The sequence below is a fragment of the Coffea eugenioides genome, chromosome 7 (genome assembly GCF_003713205.1).
Source record: "Coffea eugenioides isolate CCC68of chromosome 7, Ceug_1.0, whole genome shotgun sequence".
NCBI classification, from domain to species: domain Eukaryota; kingdom Viridiplantae; phylum Streptophyta; class Magnoliopsida; order Gentianales; family Rubiaceae; genus Coffea; species Coffea eugenioides.
Genome location: NC_040041.1, coordinates 8403350 through 8428603, shown reverse-complemented (window position 1 = coordinate 8428603; position 25254 = coordinate 8403350). Strand labels below are relative to the sequence as shown.

Below are 25254 nucleotides of genomic sequence, written 5' to 3'. Positions count from 1 at the left end.
AAAAAATCACATGTAATGTGTAAGTAGGTAATAGAAGATAAGATTTGACCTTGACCACATATAGAAATTCTGAACATTATTCTTTTACTCTTAAACAAACAAACAAGTTACATATGGTTATCTCTTCATAACACATAGCTTAAAATAATCACATTAAAAAAATAAAGTAAAACATTCATCCATATAATAATGCTATAAGATAGGTCCAACAGGATACCAACCTTTTTCGTTTTACATCCTTTGTTGGATTTTTAAAAACGTGTTCACAGCAGTAGTGAACACGTTGCAAAAGCCAGTAGATTGGACCAAAGTTCCTCGACCTATGAAATTAGAGAAACTGAAAAATGAAATGAGTAGATTGGACTAAAGTTCCTCTTCCTATGGAATTAGAGAAACTGAAAAAAAAAAGAAATGCAATGATTGTTGAACCAAATCCTTTCCTATCATCACCACCTATTTGATTAGAGAAAAGTGATAATAATGCTGACCTTGATTGAAAAATGAAACCCCACAGCATATGTAACTACTAATAGGATCAAGAATTTTCTCATCTCCCTGCTCCCTGCTCTCTACTAGGACTAAGAATTTTCTCATCTCCCTTGTCCCTACTACTAATCACCAATTGCTTTTTTCATTGATAAGTGATACCAAACAATTACCGAGCCTAATTCTAAACTAATTTTACTTTCAATTTGTGATGGTTTATGCTTGGGTAAGATGAGCACAAAAATACAAGAAAACAATCACCAAAAACCAATAATAGAAGTGCTCCACAAGTTCCCACCCTCTCAAGTTTCTAATTGCGGCTCCAATACTTCTGTAGGTGGGGTCAATAACTATTTTGGGTTCACCAAATTAAAATGGACAATCAGAAAAGCTCTCTAAGGGCCGAAACAGGATACACGCCCTGCAACCTTTTTTTCAATTGCTCCCTGTCAACAGATGTAAACATAATTGATCTCCTCAAGTCATAGGGCGTAGAATCAACCACGAAGTTGGACCATGGTCCATTTTCATCCACAAGCATAGTTATCAGTTGCCTAGGAGTGAGGTAAAAACAAGGAAGAACCTCATCATTTACGATGCAAAAGTTCTTGTCCTTTTCTTGCTTCATTACACTTTGGATAAATTTGGGACTAAACACTGAGAACTGAAGATCACCATATGCAATTGAAAGTATCACGATGACATGAAGCAAACTATTGGGGTAGAATTCAGACATACAAATTACGAGGATCCAAAGATTCATTCAACAGTAGAGATAGGAGGAAGAGTTTGTTTACAACTGCAGCAATTAAAGAGAATTAACACTTCCACACATACACAATAGTAGAGTATTTACAGTAATGAGTTAGCATTAGATGTCAAGTTTGCCCATGAAACGGTCGACGGTAGGACAGCCCCGGTAGCTGGAAGAGCATAACATAATGCTCTCTTGTACTGCTAAGGACCAAAGCCCTGGTAATCCCAATAACAGGAGGCAGCGTTCTTGAACTCTAAACTACAATCCAGTCGTCACAAAATTAGATGAGTTCCATCAGCCATTTAGCAGATAGTAGATAATTAACTAAAGCATTCACCAGCCATTTAGCAGCTTCAGAAATTCTGGAGTGAAGAAAGCCACTGCTCCACATACTTCTTACCATCTGAAACTACAAAGACACACAGAAAAATCAGTTAACTGTCTCTCCCGCACTCAAGCGATTTAACCAGAAAGCCAACCAGTTGGATGGTAGAGTAAGTTCACAAAGCAGCATTAACAAGAAACGACAACCCGCTTTTTACAGACTAATAAATACTTCAAGAATCAAACATGACCTAAACAAAGGTCTCATTTTTGTCTGACTAGGAAAAGCCTCCTGCCTCATAGAAGACAAATATATTCATGGCTGCAGCAAAAAAAAATAAATCTGTGGACCCTTAAAAATAGAGGACCCTCCTTTCTTGCAAAAGAAATGAACCACAGATTTGCTTAGATAAGCATTCAATCATTCGGAGTGAGAGGAAGAACCACTCCCAACACTATTCCGCAAACACCATTCATCAAATCAAGAATGATTATGATGGAAATCATTGATGACACAAGATGAATTAACTGGAAATCACTAAGATGCATTAGAGTAATTAATGACCCACAAAAAAAAAAGGTTCTCCACAATACATAATCCACCTTTACTTTACCATTTTAACAGCCTTGCTATAATTGTTAGCATAAGTACAAAATGAGAAAAACCTTCCATACATCTGATCATTTTCTTTTTGTTAAATCCAACTTCTAAGGATGCAGCTCCAACACCAATAGCAGTTTCAAATATACAGGATTAAAGAGTTTCACTTAAAGTTAATAAATTACAAAACGTTCACCAACAATATAAAAGCAGAAGGGATGAAAAAAAAAATGAGACTGAAAACAATGAGCCAGAGCACAAGTCCATAAAACAGAAAATGGCAAAATTTTCCAAACCAGATGAATAAAAATCTCAGAAATCTGCAGGGTTAGAATATCTTACCATCAGAGTACTCATTTGGGAGGTTCTTAATAGCACTCAAGAACTGATTACTCCCTCTAGGCTCCTTCTCCAATTCCGTGTAAGCATGCCTATAGCAAGGAACAAGCACAGCAAAACTGTCATCTGCCTCATCATCACTCTGGAAATCAGGGGCATGTGGTTCCAGCCACCCAATTGACCAGTCTGAGTCATCGGATTCAGACCCTGACAAACAAACACCATCAGATGGCACCAACACCACATCATACTCTTTATCAATTCTCCTCCTCTCCTCCCTGCTCTTCCATTTCCTCTTAACCTTCCTGCTACTCGGTGCCATTTTTGCGGCCATAACTGATCTAAACTTCAAATTATCCGGTTCCCTTAATCCAAATCCCCAATCAGGTAAGGTATTCATCGAAGAAGACCCGTTGGGAACCGGCTCTTTCTCCTTACCACTCCACCACCACCACGAGAATCTAGTCAAAGAAACAGCCATCTTTCTCCAATCCACGCTCAAAGGAATGATCAAATATAGGTAGTATCAGCAAATTGGGAGACAAAAAAATTTAATCCAATTGAAAGCCCATAATTATTGGTACTGAAACAGGTTCAGAGGACCAAACAAATTCAAGGAATGATCAGTTCAAACAAACCTCAAAAATTTACTTTTCGTTAATACTAGCATCAGTTGATGATTCTTTCAGCAAAAGCCCTGATCTTTGTTTTCTTTTAAAATGACTACCAATTAAGCAGCATCACTTGAGTGCGTCCATTATGTCAAGAGACACTTGAGCTAGTAATTAATAATATATACTCAAAAAAAAAAAAGTAACCACTCAATCAATCAAGCAAGCAAATTAAGCAAACAATTAATGATATAACTTCAAAACCCAGAAATTATTTTCCCCCAAAAACTAGGAATCTTCATCAAAGAAAAAATCCCATTCCCAAATATACAAGGCCATTTCTTCAAAAAGAAAAAAAAAATTCAGGGCCCCCAGAAGGATAAAAATGTCTTCTTATAAAAACTTAGAAGTTGAATTTCTGAGAAATAAATGTAGGATGACGATTAGGCCACCAAAGAAGTGAACTTTCTCCGCTGCCGGAAAAAGGATAGTGGGAAAGCAACCAAAGTTGAGATTTTGTTGAGAGAAACCGGTGATTAGGACCGGAAGGAGAAAAGAAAACCGGAATTCTCAGGCGCCGGTTTAGTACTAAGCTAGGAGGACTAAGAAAGAAGCAGGAGTTCTAAGATTAAAAGGAGAAAGAAGAAGGTAGAGGAACCCCTAATTCATGGTTAATCAGGCTATGATGTTGTCATCTGCCGATCATCACCACCACATTTTCTCTCACTAAGAGTCTCTCTCTCTCTCTCCTCTCCAGCACACGCCACACACACACACACACACACCCCCTTGACCTTTTCTAAACTGAAGTCTAGAAATTCGGCTTTTATAAACCTAATCCCAGAAGAAACCTCAAAAGCCGGCAACTCGAGGAGGGGTGTCTGAAGATATTTATAGAGGGGTGTCACTTGGGCCGGCAACTCTTGAAGGGACTTATAAACTGTGGGATGGCATAAACTAGTCGGAGGGGTGTCTGATATTTATAGAACTTTCTATGATGGGATATGAATTTTGTAGTTTGCTGCAACTAGTGCTATTTCAGTTGTACATTCAAGTAGTTAACCGAAGAGGAGTTACTATTGACCCAAAAAAAAAAAAAAGAAAGAAAGAGTAACTAGAATTGCTCCCAAAAAAAAAAAAGTTATTGAAGGGGAAGAAAGAGGCACCTAGTTTTAGTATTTATGGAAATTTTACAAATGCCGCCTTTTTTAAATTTGTATCTGGTTAAATTTTTGTTGGTCTAATATTTTTCTTGTGTTTATCAACAAAAGCATCAAATTTTTTCATTAATTTTTTACTTTTACTAATTTTTCAATATTTGTTTGTGATTTGATCTATCAATCAATCCTTTTTAATGAATTAATATTTCCTTTTTTTCAATTTAAAACTTTTTTATTTACAACTACATATTTATTATAATAATTTGTGTTAGAATTCAAAATCTCCCTTTTGCGTTTGTGACATTATAATTATACCTGCACATGTAGATAATTTTTTACAAGTGTAGGAATTATTAATCGATGTTTTACTTTTTGTTCTTTTTTTTTTTGGCAATATACAAGAATAATAACCATGCAGTCACTCAAAAAAAAATGTAGCCAATTTTGAAGGGGTTGGAGTTTAATGTTTGAGTATTTTCAAGTTAAGTTACCAAATGATTGCCTAATTCTTAAGACTTTGGTTATTTTATTTTCCCATGTAATTTGATATTTTAAAACATAAGAATTCCTCCTTATTTCTTTAATTCGTTTTGATCAAGTTGTACGGTGAGAAAACTTGCATGTATGACAAGAAGGACAACATTAAAAAGTTATTCAAATAATTGCAGAGACCAAATTAAATCATTTGGGTTCGTGAAATTGATTAAAATGATTCCATTGAATTTCCCTTTAGATGCATGTTCGCATTTAAGAGTTCAATGATAATCATGTTTGCCTTGTTCTTCGAATTCCCCAAGGCACTATCCAAAAGTCAAATGTCACTTTTTTTTTTTGAGTTAAATTACTGCTGCCAGTTTATTTTATCCTTTTCAATTTAAGACATTTATAATAAGGTCGAAAATCCAAAGTCTTTTTATAAAAAAATTATTTTAGTGAAACAAGGTAGCATAATACACAAAAATCTAACTCTGATGTCTTTAAAATTTAGTGACATTTGTTCTCCTACAAAGCAAAAGAACTAAAACAGTTTTGATAAATTATGAGAAGTGCAACATAAAATAAAATAATTAACTTTCTTCTGCTAAAAGCAAGAATCACGTTTATTTTGAAGTGTTTTATTTGATTCAAGAAAATGCCGTATACGGCCAAAGTTATGCAAAGGCATATTCAATTTTTTAAACATAGAGAAAGCGGCCTCTCCTATTCTACTCAGGTTCGGTACATGTTGACGAATGTGGTATATTTTTGCCATGAAGAGTTGTTTCGTTTAGAGTCCTTACAACATCTATAGATTTAAGTTAACTTTCGCCTTTCTTTTACTCCATTTGTTTGTTTCCTCATTGTTGCGGTCTAGCCCTTGATATCAATTGGCTGAGTTTGTCTACATCTAGTGCAGACTTCAGCCCTGCTACTTAATTACTGTGAGTTATGATTTACATTCATCATTTATATATATACATATATATATATTCTAAAGTGAGAAAATCAGTAGTTAAATCTTAGTATCAAAATCATACTGTCGATATTAGAATTGTGCGTTGGTGGAACTGTGTGTTGGTAAACGATCTATAAGAATCTCTATAAACGATCAAAAATGTGTTCTGATTCGTGAGGGTAATTAGAGTCCAATCCATCCAGATTATTTATGTACTTCTCCAAATTCTAATGTTTTTTCTTTATTGTCCTGAGGTTTAACTCCTCGTTTTTTCTTCCGATGTTTTTCCGCAAAAGGTCAAAATGCTCTAAAGTGAGAAAATCAGTAATTACATTTTAGTAACAAAATCGTGTGTTCAAAATGGTAAACGATCTGTAAGAATTTTCATAAGCGATCAAGAACGTGCTTTGACCGGTAATAATACCTGGAGCCCTATCCACTCAAAATTTTTATCCTCCACCCAAAAACCAAAAAAGCACCAAGATGTCCAATTGCAACCAATTGGAGTATGACAAACACATAACCTGATAATACTAGACTATTAACTGATTAATCAATTTTAAAAGTAATTAAGCAGTTTAGCCTGTGGAATGAGGAGGACACACGTGGAAGGTTACACAGGCATAGGAAGCCAACGATTGCGTGTAAACAAGAGCAAGTAATTGACTTACCAGGACACACGTCAAAGTGTGGTCGTCCACCCAAGTAATCAAAGATTATCACCGTCACAAGCCGATCTTCAATTCCTCGCGTTTGTGTTTACTAGTTTTTTAGCCCTGACGCCATGCGTCAGGTAGCTGAGACTCGTTATTTTGGTGTTATGTTTGTGTGTTTTTTTTTTGTTAGATATAATAGTCATGTGTATGAGTGTATTTTTTTCCTAATTACACAAATAAATATGACTTTGAAATCAGGTTATCTTACATTCTTAATATAGTATTAATCAGTAAGTAATGCTTAATATTAGGTAGAACTAAAAGGCATATGATTATACATGTAATGTGTAGCCTTGCTTATTAGTCACGTTACTTCTCTAAGACAAGCAATTTGACAATTTCCATTTTTTTGACACTTTCTATTTGCTAGTACTTCACATTTAACAATCTTTTAGAAGAAAGAAATAAAGAAAGACAATTATAAAATGGGTTTGTCATTTTCTTTTGTTTGCTAGACTTGAATGAGCATTCAAACATATTTAAAAATATTTTCAAACCAATGTAAAATTGAATTAATAATTTTTGTATATTCAGTAGCTTTTTTTTTTTTTTGGAGATTTTGATGATTTTGGTTTTGATAATTTGTATTTATTGAATCATTTTTTTCATTCTCAAAAGAAAAAAAATTGGACATACTGTAACAGTTTAAAAATTATAATCTATTTCTTAAATTGCATTTTTTTTTAAAGAAAGTTTATCCTTTTACCAAAAACAGAATGAACAGAACCAAGAACAAAATGAGAGGAAATTACTGACCGCCAAAATGTTCCCATCCAAGAGGCCTACGCGGACAGAAGAGCAGGAGTGAAAGTGGTAATTAGAAGAGAGCAAGGAAGAGAGAGAGAAGGCAAAGCAAAGAACGTCCACCGATTCCAATGAGGCTAACTGCACCCACGTTTCCCCAAGCCACCGAAAAATCATCCAACCAACAAACACCCCCAGAGTTCATGAAAATTACGGAGTAACCGGACCATTTGCCCACGCGGACAGGAGTGAATTTCCAACAAAACCACGCCACCCATCAGCAAAAGACCAAAACGCCCCTCAAGCTCACACAAATCACGGCATAACCGGTCCATCGGTACTGTTCACAAGCTATTCGTGCTTTATATATGTATAAGATATGACATGATGGTTTTTGTTTTGTCATTATATCAATGGAGGAATAATAAATGAAAATTAAATTCGTGTGGTTAATTAAATAGAACTTCTATCCTGTTTCCCTATTCCGTATGTCACTCTGGACTTTGCATTGTCTTTGAAATTGTTGGAAAGATACAATAGAGACGAAATTGTTTCAAAATTAAAGAGAGAGAGAGAAGAGAGGGGCACGATTGTTGGGAGTTGCTAACATATCCTTTTTTTCGTTGAAAAATCTCCAAAAGAAACAGTACATGGTTCTTCTAACCATATATTCATATGAGTACGAGATGGCCTCATGTGGTCACCAGCACATTTGTTCTCGCTAGTACATGCACATGTTTATTTGTTGGTATATTGAATGGTTGTCAACAATCCAATCAATGCAAGTAATTTTTTTTTTGTGATTCATTACTTATCTACTCTACCACTACTAACCTAATCTAGAGAAAGGTTCAACTGAATTTATAGGAAAAATGATGGGGATTGAATTACCATCGAATCATACGGATGCGTGATGCATCCATATAGATTTGAGAAAATCACATATTGTGGCAAGTGATAGGAGATAAAATTTAAACTCTTAATCTCCTATTTCACTAAAACTTAAAGTTTTTTATGGTGATCAAAAGGTGTTGACTTCCCACCTCATCAATGCAAGTAATTACTAGTGTTCAATTTACACATGGACCAACAAGAAGGGGTGATCCAATCATTTTTCTAACAAAGCTTTCAAATTCACAAAAACAAAGATCTAATCACAACGTTGGTTTTTCTTTTGGTGAATTTCTGAGCTGTTTACCAAGAGTACATATAATTAATATTGCATTAATAATTTGGTTCTACTACTATCATCTAGAAAATTAGACAAAGTTCAAGTGACAACTAGAGCTGTAAACGTGTCGAATCGAGTCAAATTTTGGCCTAATCGAGCCGAGTCTTGACTTAATTTTATTAAACTCGAACTCAAACTCGAGTTTGATGAGTTGCCAATTTAAAGCTTGAGCTCAAAAAAATAAAAAATAAATATTTTATTTTTAAAAATAAATAAAATAATATTTGTCTTAATAAATAATAAAATATTAGAAATATATATGTAATTTTACTATTAAAATAATATATATATATATATACTCGAGTTCGAGCTCGAGACTTGTGAGTTAACAAATTTAATATTTTTTTTAGCTTGAGTTCGAAATCGAATTCGATTTGGCCAACTCGAACTCGAGTCGAATTTTGACTCGAGAACTCGTTTGCAACCCTAACGACAACTATGAAGATAAAGGGTAAGGTTATTTAAAGAAAAAAGTTAGGGTTGGAAACTTGAGGTACGAACAATTGCTGTTTCAGAACAGTTTGCTCAATTTAATAGAACATAAATTCATTCAAAATTTAAAATGTAAATCAATTTCAATATGTGTAACAAATTTTTGTTAATCTTACGCATAACGCTCGAATATGATGATTTGCTCCATGTTTTTTGGTTGCAACCTACGACCCTCCCTGCCCCTAATTCTAGTCTTGGCCGTTGATTCCTAGTTATCACCATTGACAATTTGACATTTGTAACCTGACTTCCTGGAAAAAGCTGGTTGAAGTTGGTTAGAGTGAAAAAAAAAAAAGTTGCCGTGCATGATAATAGTAACCAAAAAAGAAAAGCTTGCAAGGAGACATTTGCTTCTTGGCTCATCCAAAGACTTGGAATATGGAATATGCATCATCGCCTTATCTTCTTGAGCTGTAACTAGTCAATTAAGTTGCACGCAAAAGCTTTAAAATAGATCATAGACCGGTTGGAAAGAGCAGTTGGAACATTCCTACGCACTAAATTCCACCCCAAATGACACGGAAATGACTTACTGAGATTTGAGGATAAAAAAAGCAAAAAAGAAAGTAGAGTTATTCTAACTGATGTTACCCGTTAACATATCCAATATTCAGTTAATTTAATATATATATATACTAATAATTATTATTATTTTTATATTTATATACTTTTCTTAAATATATCTTAATGAGTGTCCATTAGACAAACGGAAGGAGGAATAGTGCACCTGGTAACCTAAAAAGAAGGAAAATCTGAATGAGTTTCATGCCTTGTAGGGGTGTTTAATTATCCGATTTTTTATGTACCTCTTAATCCCAATTAAAGAAGTCATTTTCCAGATGATTGACCAATGGTAAACCAACATAAATATATATATATACACTCACGAATCCATCACAATCGTGAGAAACAAATCTTTTGATGTCTTTGGCTGAAAACGTGAAATTGTCGAATGTGGGATTTATTGGTTCGGCAGGCTTATGGGCAGTGAAAACATTCCATCCACATCCACATCCCCACAACCACCAGCCCTTCTCGTCAACCATTAAAAACTCCCATGTTTTATTCATCGATTAATTATTGTCTACCCATTATTAAAGAATTACACTTGGATGCATTTTATATTACTGCATACTTTTCATGGTAGTTAATCATGATCATGTCAAAATTCCTTGTAGGGGTTTTGATTAATGTAGCAGACCCCAAATTTAAAAAAAAAAAAAAAAAATCAAACACATTTTTGTGTTGCTATAATAGAATGTCATGTACATACTAGATCTTGTGGAAAGGTTTCCAACCATGAGTTATCAAAATACATGCTCAAGTCTAGGTGATTTTTTTTTTTGGCCAAATGGAACTGGATTATAAGGATAATCACAAAGACAAATGAACAGTGATATACACTCATTTTAGCTACAAAAGCTAAAGATTCTGCTGCTTTTGTCAATTGCAAAAGTTGGAAATGATGGCCCTTTTATTAACTTTATTATAGTACTACGTGATTTTCGTATTCCATTTTTCACATAGTGTAGCACGATCAATGGAGTAAGATAGAAGCCTCCAAAAAAGGCTGCAACGGAATAATATGGGATTGGTAACAACTAACAAAGACAATATGATAAAGTATTTGTTTTCATCTAAAACTGTGATACATGTTTGCTTTCATAATTACGGATGGAAGTGGGCATCTGGTGACCTTTGACTTGGACAAAATGAAAAACTAATAGCAAGGAGAGGTTTGCGTTTGATTAGATAATTTGCCTGTCACCATTTGCTTTAACACTTTTAATAGGTTATTCCTCTCTTTATGTTTATGCTTTGTTTAATGGACTGTTATAGATGTATCATCTTTGATCCACTTTCTTCGGTCACCTTCCACTGAAAAAACGACTGTTATATAGACTCTCTCTAGCCTTATAGATTGGCGTAAGACGCTTCTTTTCATAAAATTTTAATTAACCAAAAGTAGCTTTTGTAACAGCAAGAAACGAATTGCAAAACAGAGAGAGAGAGAGAGGTATAATTAACCAAGCCAAATTAAGTTAACGACCAGCACACTTAAAAAATTTTGAGTTGGTAAGTAGCATAAGTTTAACAAATTTTCCAAAAATCTTGTTTGTATTGTCATTTTTCTCCAAAGATTATTACGTTTTTTTTTTATAAACATATTTTTCAATCACCTTTTTATCTCATATACATCAAATTGCTGCAGTTCATCTTCTACAAAAACTCCAGAAAATAGCAATCTAAAGGTGTATTGACGCGTAAAAACAGTCGAACCAGAGCGGATCAATTTAGTCAGAAACAGATTAATCTTATTATCCTTTGCTCCTGAAACTATCTTATCTTTTGCTAAACGTAATTTTCAAAAGCTAGACTTGGCAAATGGGGTACAGAACTGATCTTTTGTCTAGTTGTCACCTACTATAAAATTATGAATTGACGCTCATGAATTAGATTAGACCACAAAGAATACTTTTCAAACCATAGAACTGTAGATCCTGCACTAACAAACCGTGAAAAATGGACATGTAACTGCGATCTTTTTTTGACTAAATATTGTAAAAATAGAGAAATCACAACTAAGAAGCGAAAATATCTAGCAGTAAAATATCAAATTGTCGGAGGTGCCTAATAAAACGAATAACAAGTTGGGATCCATCCATCCACCTAATGGCTAATGCAAGCAAATATCTTATCAAGACTGCAATATGTGCATGGGACCTATGAGCCTGAGCCCTGAATTTACTTGAATATGTGAGAAAGATTTGGTCAGTGTGCATGATGTAGTCAATAAAATGCAAAATGCCCACTTGCAGTAAGTAAAGGACTAAAAAGAAGCCGGGTGGGAGTCAATCAAGCAATGGAACGGCTATAAAGTTAGTACAAAAAAATATATGATGCCCACTTGCTCAATACGTCCTTGAGGTTGTTAACTTTGCATCGTCCACCTCTGGGCAACTGCATGTGCTCTTGCCTATCACAAGACAAAAAGCAGATTGCAAATGTTCTTTGATGTTGAAGACGAGTGGCACACGTAAAAATAGAAGAAACAAATGCTAGATATCTATTAGGTTTGTATGGAAGAACCCCCGGAATAATAATTTTTATCGGATCTCAATCTAAATGGAAAATAAAAGATTAGTCAATCACGCTTTTTACATACAACCTTTAAACCAATATTCTTGAAAGAACTCTATAATTATAAGAATTAATCTTTCCTACACTGACAGTGTAGACACTATTAGCGTTTGATGAATGATAAATATGCAAATGTTGAATTTAAAATTCAACTTTTGTGCATACGTCATAGTTTCAACAGTGATAGTGTATATACTGTCAATGTATATAAAATTTACTCTAATTATAATCCAAGCTTATTGTGTTTTTCCACATAGTTTCAAGGCTCGATCTCATATGCCTGCATCGTGCGTGTGATTTGCAATTTAATTGATTCATGATTTATGCTTCATCTTGTGTTTTCTTTTTTGTTGTTTCAAGAGATCTATGGATCAATAACAATTCTTATACCTTTTTCTCTTGATATCTTTAGCACCATGTGAAATGTGGGTGGAGTTTCTTTATGCATCCACCTGCCTAAGCTGTGACTTGTGATGAATTACAACCTCTTTTGATGAATGAGTAAATAATAATGTTCTTTTAAATTCCACCTAAATTATTTAGGTCCATGTTCATAAAATTCCAATTTGTGCCTACATTTCCGCTAAAACCCATATTTTATTTTTGACAAAAAGTCCCAAGATTCAGCTATAGTTTCCCTGGAAATTACTCAAACTCCACTTTTTAGCTGGGAATTTTTGTAGTGTGATCTTGGTGTGAAAGAAAGCTGCCAACCAGAAGGTCGGCAATCTCGTTGGCCCAACATAGACAGCTAATGGAACTTTAATTAATATGTGTTGCTTGCTTGCTTGCTTGCTGGATATAAAATAAAACTTCACATTAATTACAACTCTCAACACTTTCTCATTAAATTACCTAGATTCAGATAAACATGTGAAAAATTGACTCATGACTGACTTATTTTTTTCCTTAATTACCAGGTACATTCCAGGTAGGTTCCCAAACATTAATATTATATGCTTGTCTGACATTACTTGATTATTAATATGTTATTAAAAGTGGCCGCAAAATTGGAAAAAAACATATAAGAAATTCCAGATGCATTATGCCATCCTTTTCAGTAGAAAACTCCAAGGTTTTGAGTGAGTCTCAAGGCAGGGGGTCCTTGTCTTTTCTTTGGAATTTCACATGCAATTTCTGATACCAATCTCTTAATTTGTTGGTCGAGAATGATCAGCCGTCCTAAACGAAACTATATGACTACATTCAAAGAATTAGCTTCAAGGAGATTTGGAGAACATGCATGCAAAGGCCAAAATGAGTCGAAATCACATTCAAGAAGATTGGACGATTCTCAGGATTCGTTTCAATATGTATGGCCCTTTTTTGCCTTCTGAATTTCTGTTCTTTTCTTCTTCTTTTTTTCTTTGTCTTTTCAGTTAATGACAAAGCATAAGCTGATAATTTCGTTTTTTTTTTAAATCCCAAAACTACTACCTTCTTTTCGTTTTTCCACTATATACCACAAAACTGTCCAAAATAACATTATTATCAAACCTGAATCTTAAAAACAAAAGCTATACTTAACAATTCTTTTTCAGGAATTTCTCTGTCTCCTAAACACTTACAAAAATAGGAGAGGTGACATATTATTGAATCTTACAACCACCAGCCTTCGGGCGGGTAGCCACCACCAAAGCATTAAAATTTGGTGGGGTGGAAGGTCAAGGGTTCAAACCTTACCTCCCACCAATTGCCACACTAAGTGGCTCTGTTTAAAATTTCAGACCGGTAGTACACTCGTTTGGTCCGGTGGTGGTTCAGTCTCCTTCGGATTATTCTTGGGTCTCTTCAGGTCCTTTTCCTCCCCTTAGTATAAAATAGAATAGATTCTACAATAATTATCCCCTCCGGATTATTCTTGGGCCTCTTCAATCCTTTCCCTCCTCTTAGTATAATATAGAATAGATTCTACAATAATTATGGTTTCGGAAAAAAAAACAAAAAGACATATTATTGAATCTTACGAGTTTCCAATCATTTCATGGCACTTGAACCACTAAAACTACTATTGAGATTTCATCCACAAATCACACATGCTTGCCCTTTCCCTACAAGTGAAACGAGCCAAAGAAACTCGAAAAAACGTCGTAAGACAATTCGATACCGGTGGTGGCGCGTGAAAGGATAAAGATAGACACTCTTCAGAAACCAACACATTGAAGAAGACGTATCAATGTTACAACTCACATCTATATATATATATATATGGAAGAGTATGCATTTGGTGGTTCTTATCATATGAGCAATATATATATATGAGAGGATGAATATCAAAAGCTAGCTGTAAAAGATAAGATACATGTGGCATCGAGGGGACTATACGTACAACCACATTTAATTTGCTTTATGGTCTCGTGTTTAAATTAACTTGAGAGTTGTTGCAGATTTAGAAAATCAAAGATAACAGAACATTAATAACTTCAAGAGGAACATTTTTTTTTTTTTTTTTTTTGCGAAGAGGCAACATATGATTGCTTTTGAGTTGAAAAGAACCTCTAAAAGAACCTCTATAAGCTTATGATTCATAAGATTTCTATCGGCCTGCAGTTGCTCTTTTTAGTTGTCATCAATTCATTATGAAGCACTTGTTGTCCTATAGAGCAGCCCTTTCAACATAGAAAGTGCATTTGTCTCTGAAAAGTTTTGAGGAGCAAAACTTACCTTAGAAGAGCAGCTCCAAGAGTATTTCACTGAGTTATTCTTACCGAGTTTAAAGAGTACGTAAGGTCAACATCATTTCAATGGTGTCCTGAGTTTTACAAGTATTGGTACCACATAATAAGTGCCATAATAATATACACGAATCTGCAAAAATATGGGATGTCTTGAAAACGTACAAAAATGTTAATAATGAGACATTGCCTGGTCATTGAACGATTTGGTTAGTAGTAAGAATATCACTATGCGTAGTTAAAAAAAAAAAAAACAAACAAAAGAACAAAACTTAGAATCTAGTTAATGGTAAATTTACCAATGACAAAATTCATATCATTTTTCTTATGATCAAAATGTCCTAGATGCCCATAGTGCTAGGGTCAAAGAGTTTTATTTTTGCCTCTTGGGGTTTTTTGCAATACTTTCTTCGTTCCAACTTACTAATTAACTCAGTCAGTCGAGATGTATATTCCTCTCATTTTTCTTTATTTCTGAAAAAACATATGTTCATCCTCAAGCTAAAAGTTTTCAATTTGTCAATTGAAGAGATGTATACTCATATTTGTTTTTCCTGTTTTATTAAAAAAAATCAATACTTTCTCAAAAAAAATGATACCAATATCAAATACACCACTGTTCGCTTGATCACTGGACTCCCATCTCTGAAAAGCCCCAGACTTATTGGACCTAGAAGTTTTACTCCAGAGAAGAAAAGCACAACACTGGGTAAACATTGGGCCAGGCCCAAGACCTCAACGGCTAGTAAGCATTTCGATCCGGGACTAACAGACAAACGGCAATTCCCCGTCCCTTCCGGACTCCGTCAAGCTAAATTCAAATCGGTACAAAAGGATGATCAAGGCCCACTGTCTCCAACGGCTATATTTTGCGAAGAACTGAAAAATCATCCTTCTTTACTTTTCTTTCCACTTTTACCCCTCAGTTCTCCCCTTTCTTTAAACTTTTGCGAAGAATCATCGAAATAAGTAGCGCAAACGCACTCTTAATCAAGAATTTCCAACTCTTAGTTCAGTTAATGGAAAAACCCACATCTTATGTTCAGGTAATTTTTTTTTTTCTGTTTGGATGCTGTGTAAATGCAAGAAATTGTATAGACTTGTGATATTTGATTGATGTAGTTGTAATGCTTGTTTTCATTGACATATTTATACCCATTTCAGATATTTGTAATTTGTTGTTAGAGCCCATATGTTTCTTAGGTTTGTTTTAACACATTTTGTTAGTGGTTCGTATCAAGCTTTCCTGTTATATTGTCTTGTTTGAAGCTTTCGGCACCCCAAGTTTTGATATTTTTGAACTGTAAATCATGGAAAGATCATTATTTTCTGGAAGATCGAAGAATGATGTCATTTCTTGGGACACAACTGATGTACTATCTGTTGCTGATTTAAGTTAATCTGGGAGACATCCACGGGTCTGTAGTAGTTGTGGGAAGTTTTTAGTTTAGTTGTTTCAGAACTCAGTGACAGTAGCAAACTAGTAGGTTTAAGAAGAGGCAACTAATTTTGGACAATATCAGCAAGCTTGTTATCTTCTTTATCCTGAGTTCCTAAAAAGGCTCTCTATCTAATTTTAGTTGTCTTACAAAGGGCTTTCCTAGCATATTCATTATCCTGGGATGGACATCATGTTTATAATTCGTTTAATCTGTTCTCCTTCCTCTTTCTATCTAAGTACATCTGTACATCTACAGTGTTTAAGGAGCAATTTTGACTGAGCTCCCCCGGGAAATAAACAAATAATTAAATGAAGCTTAAATTAAAGGATTTAATCCAGCTTACAACGAAAAGAAGTATTTGCTATTGGAACTGTATTCCTGAATTTTTCTAGCTTTGCAGAAATTTATTTTCTAATTTTAATTTAAGAGTTTATGTTAATCAGGCAATCTTAGATTTAGATGTTTGTTTGTGATGGTGGTCAGAAAGAGAGCATGGCAATGCGGATTTATTTGCATGTGACTTAATAAAAGTAATAAAACCTTGCAACATTCAGGCTAAGTGAAAAATGCTAGTAGTTCTTATGGAATGTTAATGAACAGTTTTGACAAAGTCTCTTTTTAAGCTTTCCTTCTGATTTTGTTTCTTCAATACTATCTTAGGCGTTTTGCTTAGCTTGTGATTCAGTTCTGTTTTGCTTTTTAGATGGTCCAAATAACAGTCGAGCTAAATCTATCTTTTGTGTGTGGTGAACAGGCGTGATAGAACATACAGAGTTTTGCAGCCAAAGAAAAATGGGTACTGTTTATGAAGAGTTGGATGATGCTAAAGCTGAGATTGAAAAGCTCAAAGCAAATTACCAGATGAAGTTGGAATTCTCTGAAAGCCTGAAAAGAGCACACAACGAGCAGCTGGTAAAGTTTCAGGAGGTAAATTTGAAAGTCGATAAGCTCTCTCAGGAACTAAATGAAAAGGCTGAAGAAATATCTGTTGCAAATCAGATGTATGAAGAACTGAAGTCAAAGTTGAAAGAGAAAGAGGCTGTTATCGAGCACTTGACTTGTGCCAATGATAAGCTTCGTGCTGATTGCAAAGAGAAACTTCAAAGTTCTGAGGAAGAGAATAGAGGGCTAGCACTGGCTTTAGATGAGGCTAATGCCAAGAACATGGATCAAGAGCAACTGATCCGTTCATTGCAAGTAGAAGTTGAAGGGCTGAAGGGAATAGTGTCTGCGTCTCAGAACAAGTGTTCAGAAGCAGACAGAAAGCACAAAGCACTTCAAGAAGTGAGACGGGGAGAAGATGTGCTTCTTAAGTTAGAAGATGAGAAAAGTAAGTATGAAAATCAGCTGAAATGGAAGAAGGAACAATTTGGTCATCTAGAAGAAGCCCATAAGAAGCTTCGGCATGAGTTTCAAGTCTGTCAGAAAGAGTGGGAGAAAGAGAGAGTTTCATTGCTTGATGAGATCTCTAGATTGCAGACAAACTTAGATTCGCAAACCAGAATTTCAGAATCTCTTAAAAGCCGCCTGGAGATGTGTAACCAGGCTCTTGCTCATGAAGAGAGCAAGAGAAAATATTTGGAAGTTAAACTTTCCGAATCAAGGACCAATTTTGACAATGTTTTTGCTGACTATGAGGAGGCAAAGTCCACAATCGAAAGCTTGACAGGTCAAAGGGATAAAGAAATTGCTAGCTTGAGGAACTCTTTGTGTACAAAGGAGAGCATTTACAAGGAAATGGAACATCAGGTCAGGGTGCTCGACCAAGACAAGCAGGAACTAATGATATCTCTCAGAGAACTCCAGGAAGCTCAAATTCGGGAAGGAGGAAGCGCTTCCTCTTTAACAAAACTTCGGAACAAGCTTAGAGGTGTCGAACAGGTGCACAAGGACTGCTCCATGAGATTGATGTCTAAAGAAGCTGAATGGAATTCTCAACTTGAAATCTTGATGCAGAAGCTCAGTAGCTGCAGTTCTGAGTTAGAGAGTAAGAATACATTAATAGACCAACTCAAAATGGAAGCAGAAGCTCAGGATTCCATGATAGCACAGCTAGCATCGCATAATGAAGAAGTTACTTTGATGGTTTTATTGTTGAAGTCAGGGCTTCTGGAGGCCCAAATGAAGCTTGCTGATGCTTATGTTGACTTAGATCATGAAAAGAAGAAAAGTGAACAAAGCCTCTCTCTGTTTAGAGGTCTTGAACGGGTGCACAAATATTGCTCCAAAAGACTCAGGTCTAAAGAAGCTGAATGGAATTCTAAAGTGGAATGCTTGATGGAAAAGCTCAATTGCTGCAGTTCTGAGTTGGAGAGCAAGAGCACGTTGATAGATCGACTCAAAATGGAGGCAGAAGCTCATGATTCCACAATAGAACAGCTAACATTGCAGAATGAAGCAGCAGGTGTTGTTCTGTTATTGTTGAAGTCAGGATTTCTGGAGGCCCAAATGAAGCTTGCTGAATCCTATGTTGACTTAGAGGAGACAAAAAAGAAAAGTGAAGACCGCCAAGCACTTCTACTAGAGCAATTGGAGTTGAAGAATATTGCTCTAGCAAAAGCTCACTCTGATACTGAGAAAGAACACAAGAAGGTGGCCCATTTATCAGAGAAGGTGGAATCTGTAACTTACATTGAAGAACAGCAGCTTTTGCAACATAAAGAGCTTGAAAGACTAGAAAAACTGCTCAGTGAATCTTATACATGTCAACATGGGTTAAAGAAGCAGGTACTCAGCATGACTATTGAGCTCAAAGAAGTTTGTAATGCCCTGAATGCTGCATACCAAGAACTGGATGACAAAACCTCCCGTGGAATGGAATTTGAATTTGAGTTGCAAATATGGAAACCTTTTACCCAGGGGTTGAGAGACAACCTTGAAGAAAATCATCAATTGCATAGAGAAGCGGAGGCTTCTTTTCATGCACAAGTGATGAGCTTGAAAAGTGACTTGAAAAAGGTTCGTAAGACCTTGGCCAGGGCAAATGAAGAACTGGCGGCAAGATTTTGTGAAGGAAACCAAGCTGAATTTGAGTTGCAAATATGGAAATCCATTGCTGAACAGCTGAAAGCCAACCTTGAAGATAATCATCACATGCGTAGAGAAGTAGAGGCTTCTCTTCTTGCAGAAATATCTATTCAGGTCAATCTAAGACAAGAGAGAGATGGACTCCTGAACCAGCTAGATGAAAAAGACAAGAGATTAGAAGAATTGGTTGAACGGATCACTTTTTTGAATCAGGAAATTGAGACAAGAGCGAAAAAAGACGCAACTCCTGATTCGACAAAGAATGCAAAGTTTTACAGTTCGAGAACCAGTCTTCAAAGTCCAGATGGCAGCTCAGATTATTCACAGGAAGAGGAAGAGTGGGTGAAAAGACAGCTTGAAGGTGCAATTTTTGCACAAGTCGATGCAGAGCAGAACCACGAGCATGAGAGAGAGAGCCTTCACCATCTTGTGGAGGAGAGAGACCAGAGAATAGAGCATCTCCAGCAGCTTGTGAAGTCATTGGAGCAAGAGTTTGAGAGTTCAACCAGCTCTTTTTCCTCAAGGCTATCGGAGATGCAGGTGGAGATTAAAATGTTCCACGATTTTTGGCACAAGATGGCAACAACTTTGTTTTTCAAAGAGATGGAAATCCAGGAGAAGGACCTGATTAATGCTGAGTTGGAAAATGACTTAAGTTATCTGAAAACTGGTTCACTGGCGAATAAATCAGAGGTGCAGATATTGAGGGATGAGCTTGAAAAGGAGCAGAGTAGGTCAGATGCGTTGATTCAGAAGCTTAATGAGGAAAAGGAAAAGATAATTGAAGATGTGGTGAAGTTGTCATCAGATAGGGAGAATTTATTGGACTCTCTTGAGGGATTGTATGAAAGAATGCAGAGGCTGTCTATGGATGATCTGCAGCTAATGGAAGGCTTGAGAAATATACTGCACAACTTCAATTCAACTGAATTAGGAATAGACTTCAGAGGGGAGGATGAATATTTTGACCCGGGGAAAGAGAACAAAATCCATTATGCATCTCCCAGAACAACAAAAGCTGAAGTCATTCTTGATGAAAGACTGCCGTTGAGAGCTGTCAACAGTGGACTGCTCCTGTAGATTATGTAATCTATTTTTTTTTTCAACAAACGGATTATGTAATCTATTCGCTACATAATTTTGTAGAACCCATTTTTTTATTTGGTTATATCACATATTGTTTCTGTTTTCTCCTGTTTGTATTATGAGTTTAGGTGAATTCGAGTGCAAAGCAAAATAGCAAAGCTTGGTACAAATACATGGAAAAATTATTTGTTAGCATGCAATTTTATTCGCCATATCTCTCCTCAAAAGGTTAAGCTGTATGGCAATTGTTGACAAGGGAAACAAAAAGCTTGTTATAAAGATACTAAAATTTATTGCTTGTTTATATCAAATGCCTGAAAAAATATGACAGAACTTTGAAAGAAAAATGTTCATTTTGATCAAGCTCTGATCAATTCTGAACACAGTTTAAGCCGGTACCAACAGGATTTAAGCCTTGAGCCTTTTTCAATTCAATGTCAAATAAATTGAACCTGTCCTATGTGAACGGTTGATGCAGCCTCAAGAATTCTGTAGTCAATAGCTTATGCTCTACACGTTCTACTTATTATCAAAATACTAATCTAGATAACTAACTAGGGTGGTGATTCATGTTCAGACAAATTAGTTTGAAGTAACAAATGTCAGCTTCAATGACCAAGTCGCCGCAACTGCAGAGACGGGATGTCTTAGGTCTGGGATGAATAAGGAAAATCACTTTGTCTTTTTTGTTCCATATGAACTTGATTCTTGGGAGAATTCAACGAGTCCTTGCCTGAGAGCTTCTAGTGTAACTCCGTTATACACTAAAATACTCGTTACACCCATTCTTGAGACCTGAATAACAATTTTATGAGTTAGAAAGCAGTGTAATGCATCATGCACATTTGACCATTCAGAGTTAATTAGCATGTGAGGAGGACTCTTACCGCTTCTATGTTTCGATCCTCATCATCAAAGAACAACATTGCATCAAATGGAATTCCAGTCTTCCGTTGAATTTTCTGCAGATGCTGTGTCTTGTGAGTCCAACTAGAAAAAATCTCCTGCATGAAAAGAAGAAAAGAATTACGAGAAAATATTGATACTTTTGTTCATAAGTAAGACATACGTCAAGATATAGTGTAATCAAGGATTAACTAAGGCCTAGAGGTAAATGGCCTGGTTTCTTTATCTTTCTACCCTTCTCCTTGCCATTTCTTTTGTCAAAAAGAAGGAAGACACAACGTAAGAGAAAAGGAACCCAAAGCCATTGCACCCCTTTGTAATCAGATCCTGATACAAAGTATGACTTCGACAAGCTACTGTATAGGATACACATTCAAACTACTAAGGCATGCGGCAGGGAGTACGCATGGTTGTCAACTCAGACCATCTGAATGTTAGGATGCATATGGTGGATTATCGTACAAATACTCTAAAACTATGAGCAAACAAATGCATGCAGAAAGTGTAGATGTTTTTAACATCAGGAAAGAATATACTAGTCTGTGTTCCCATGCTAGCATGTTGCAAATTGCTGATGAAAATGTTTCCCAGTGTGCAATGAGGATTGCGAATATAATTTGCAGGTATATTCTGACAGAGTACCTCCGGACCATGCGTCTGGGGAGATGTAGAAATTACTTTTCTCAGTAGGACAGCATGACTACTTGGGCTAAACAAAAATTTCTCCGGCACTTAAATAGTTAAGAATTCATGTCGGAGACAATTTTTATGACAAAGAAAACAAACTTTTATGACTTCCATTCCAGAGACAACATGATTATACAGTAATTGGAAATTTGTATCTTCTGGTGGCGGTAACATGCGTTCAACACTTAAAAATAAGTTTTTCAACAGGGGAGATGAAATTTGAAGCTCTTATTGTGTTTCTCAAATTTCATTTCGTAAGAGGTTTATAAATAGGATTCCTCCTGCATCCACCTCAGGAGTTCATTTAACTGCATCAATAGAACTTGGAGACTGCAAGACAGAAGTTGATAGTAGCCTCTTTTGAGCCAAGGGTGATATATAGACATCAGAATTACCACGAGGGGTATAGTTCTTGTTGCATGTCTCCTGTCTTCCTTTCTTAAGTGAGTGCAGGAAGTGGAGACATTCAGACCTTATTCCTTATCTAACTTAGATAGGCCATACAATCACGCACAAGTTCCAAACTCCCCTTTATACTTTTGCTTCTGGGATACTATTGTACATAATACTTTAAAACTTTTACTCCTAGAATCATTCAAAGCAAAAACTATAAATATGTTCAGCTGAGGCCAAGTAAAAACATTACTTCTGTAAAGTAAGGACATTAAAAAGAAAATAAGCAGTTACCATTATAGGCTGAAAGAAGCCAAAATGTGAAGGAAAAATGCATTTTCAGTTGGCTTACCTCGGCAACAAAGATGGATCTTATACCCAATTTCTCAAGAAATGTCGTAGCTATGTCACGAGCTGGAGATCTTGAAGCAATGGCAACATCAATTCCTCGACCCTTAAGAGCTTGTATTATTCCTCTTGCATGAGGGTACAAATTTGGGGAATCACTCTCATAGCAGCACTCACTAAGAAGTCACAAACTATTAGTGCCATGAATGACCAACGAGTAAGATTACACCAAACAAAAGGTCAACCAGCATCATCTATATATGTGTTGTTATCCAGCATTGCAATTCAATGGGCCAATAAACTGCTAACAACTGATTGCATATTTGATTTTAAAATCCCAATATTCTTCTCCAAGCAGTCAAATTCTTACTCATCTTATTTGGTTACTCGATCTACTTGCTGAACATTTTTCGTTATACATAGCCATTCACTATACACCCATCTGACGAATTTGCTGATTTGATCAAAACCAGACAGTGGTAAAGTGAGGGTCCAGACATCAATTTGATTGCTCTCTACTCTACCCACGTAAGCTAGTACATAGGGCTACAAAATTAAAGAGCTAAATGCACAAAGAATTGTAGATAATGAACCTAACAAGCATAAAAAGCTCTTTTTCTTTTTAATTTCTTTCCTCATTCTGTAATACGAAGCATTCTCTAGAACTAACATAAAAACAATCAACTACAATTTGTAAATGACTATGCATAAAAAGAAATGATTGGAAAGAACAAATTTTGAATAGGCAGGGCAATGCTTCACTACCACAGACATTTTGATTAGCATATGCATGCACTGCAACTATCAATTACAGAGAGAAAAACCTACCAAAAAGATTTTTAAAAAAAATTAGACATAGTACACTAAACCACAATCCAAACAAAACCGAAGTTTAAGCTGGAATTGGATTTTAAACTGAAAAAGGTCTTTTTTTTTTTTGCGATGGAAGTTTGTATTGATGCATGTGAATAACAAGAAGGGTGTGGTTTAAACCGAAAACATATATATACCAGTAAACAGGCCAGAGAGTGTAATCAAGATCGAAGACAACAAGGCGGGGAAGTTTCTGATGAAGTCCCAGGATTTGGTCTGCCTCTTCTTTCACTTTCTTGTCATCCGCCATTGCTATCTTTTCTCCCCGCTTCGCGTGCCTAGAGGAAAGAGACAGAAAAGTGGCTTATTTGATCAATGTTTGGTGGCGTGCTGTGGAGGCGGTTTTGTTGGTTGATATTTGACTATATTCATTCTCATTGGTTGAAGTTTCCAACATTTTAGGCAGCTGTCTATACTATAGCAATGATTTTTTTTAATAATTTTGTTGGCACTCTTTATTACCCCAAAAAAGGGTAGTAATTTATATTCTTTTTAATATTTTCTCTGTTTTTCAGCTGTGTTTTTTTTTTTTGTCAAATGTCAACTTCTATATTTTCTCCGTTTTTCAGCTGTCGCATAACTTGCATTTAGTGTTTCTTGTGTCCTTCCTTGTTCTTATCTTAGCACTTCTTTAATAGTGCGGTATCAAACATGACTATGGTAATCAATGAAAATGATTCTGAATTCGAACTCTAACCTTCAATTCTAGGTTAAGAATACTTTAAATTATTAACAGTGGAACAAAAAAAGTAACCCTAAATATGTTTAAATTTCAAATACATTACGGATCTCTTGATAACTTTTGAATATCGAAACATTCTGCCTGTTTGGAAGCTAGGTTTTTGGACAAGTTTTTTACCTACTAGTTTTTTAACAACTTTTGCTACAGGAATCCCAAAAAATTTCTCAAAGTTTTTTACCTACACACTTAAAATATCCAAAACACACAAAAAAAAAAAATTCCCTTCCCCTTCTCTTCTTCTTCTTCTTCCTCCCCCACCCCAACCCACCACCACTTTCGTCGCCAGCCACCACCTCCGCCGCCGGTTCCGGGGCCGATCACCTCTTCCGGTGCCGGTCTTCATTTTTTTTGCCCTTTTTCCCTCTCCCTCTTTTCCTCTCCTGCCATCCTCCCCTCTGTCTTTTTTTTTTCTCTTTGCGTCTCCCCTACTCCTTCCCTACCACCCTTCCCCTCTGGCCGATCTGGTAGCTAGACCAAATCACACGGGGGAGGGTGAGGGTGAGGGTGAGGGTGAGGGTGAGGGTGGCGGAGGAAGGGGAGAAGGGGGGAGAAGGAAAATTGCCCAAATAAAAAAATTTCATTTCGCTGTTTCATCTGCCGGCAAGAGCAAGGAGAGGAGACGGGAGGAGAGGGAGAGGGAAAATGTGAAAAAAAGAAAGGGGCAGAGGGAAGGTGAGAAGCGGGAAGTGGAACAGGAGAGGGGGAAAGGGCAGAGATGGTGGCGGGGAAGAGAGGGAAGGGGCAGTGGGGTGGTGGGGCAGAGGGGGTGGCAGGGGAGAGGGGAGGAAAGGGATGGTGGGCATAGGGGGTGGCGGGGGAGGAAGTGTGGAGGGGTGGGCGGGAGAGAGGGGAGGAAAGGGGTGGCGGGGGAGGGAGAGGGAGGGGGAGAGGAGAAAAGGAAAAAAAACAAGAAGAAGAGAGGTGGTGCTGGCGGAGGTGCTGGAGGTGGGAGGCAGAGGTAACGGGGAAGGGGAAGGGCGGGAGGAAGGAAGAAGAAGAAGAAGAAGAGAGGAAAGAAAAGAAAAAGAAAAGAAAGAA

The 25254-nt window shown here is 36.2% G+C and overlaps 3 protein-coding genes across 6 annotated transcripts; 1 reads left to right on the top strand and 2 right to left on the bottom strand.

Annotated features, from left to right (window-relative positions):
* Positions 1-1185: 1185 nt before the first annotated feature.
* On the bottom strand, positions 1186-3911 carry LOC113778730. 4 transcript variants are annotated; one of them, XM_027324216.1, is made up of 3 exons: positions 2511-3911; positions 1581-1646; positions 1186-1501 (listed from the first exon to the last, which is right to left on the bottom strand). In XM_027324216.1, the coding sequence occupies exons 1-2, from the start codon at positions 2986-2988 to the stop codon at positions 1597-1599; spliced, it is 528 nt and encodes a 175-aa protein (XP_027180017.1). In that variant the 5' UTR covers positions 2989-3911; the 3' UTR covers positions 1186-1501; positions 1581-1596. The 4 variants fall into 4 exon arrangements, with proteins under 4 accessions (XP_027180017.1, XP_027180015.1, XP_027180016.1 ...); XM_027324214.1 differs by having other exon boundaries at positions 1581-1652; positions 2511-3910; XM_027324215.1 differs by having other exon boundaries at positions 1186-1646.
* Positions 3912-15651: 11740 nt separating this feature from the next.
* LOC113777555 (uncharacterized protein At4g38062) lies at positions 15652-20372 on the top strand. The gene is made up of 2 exons (XM_027322674.1): positions 15652-15758; positions 16909-20372. Exon 2 carries the CDS (start codon positions 16947-16949, stop codon positions 20259-20261), a length of 3315 nt encoding a protein of 1104 aa, XP_027178475.1. The 5' UTR covers positions 15652-15758; positions 16909-16946; the 3' UTR covers positions 20262-20372.
* A 299-nt stretch (positions 20373-20671) lies between these two features.
* On the bottom strand, positions 20672-23812 carry LOC113778121 (magnesium-dependent phosphatase 1-like). The gene is made up of 4 exons (XM_027323401.1): positions 23612-23812; positions 22606-22777; positions 21155-21271; positions 20672-21062 (listed from the first exon to the last, which is right to left on the bottom strand). The coding sequence occupies exons 1-4, from the start codon at positions 23722-23724 to the stop codon at positions 20940-20942; spliced, it is 525 nt and encodes a 174-aa protein (XP_027179202.1). The 5' UTR covers positions 23725-23812; the 3' UTR covers positions 20672-20939.
* Between the last annotated feature and the right edge of the window lie 1442 nt (positions 23813-25254).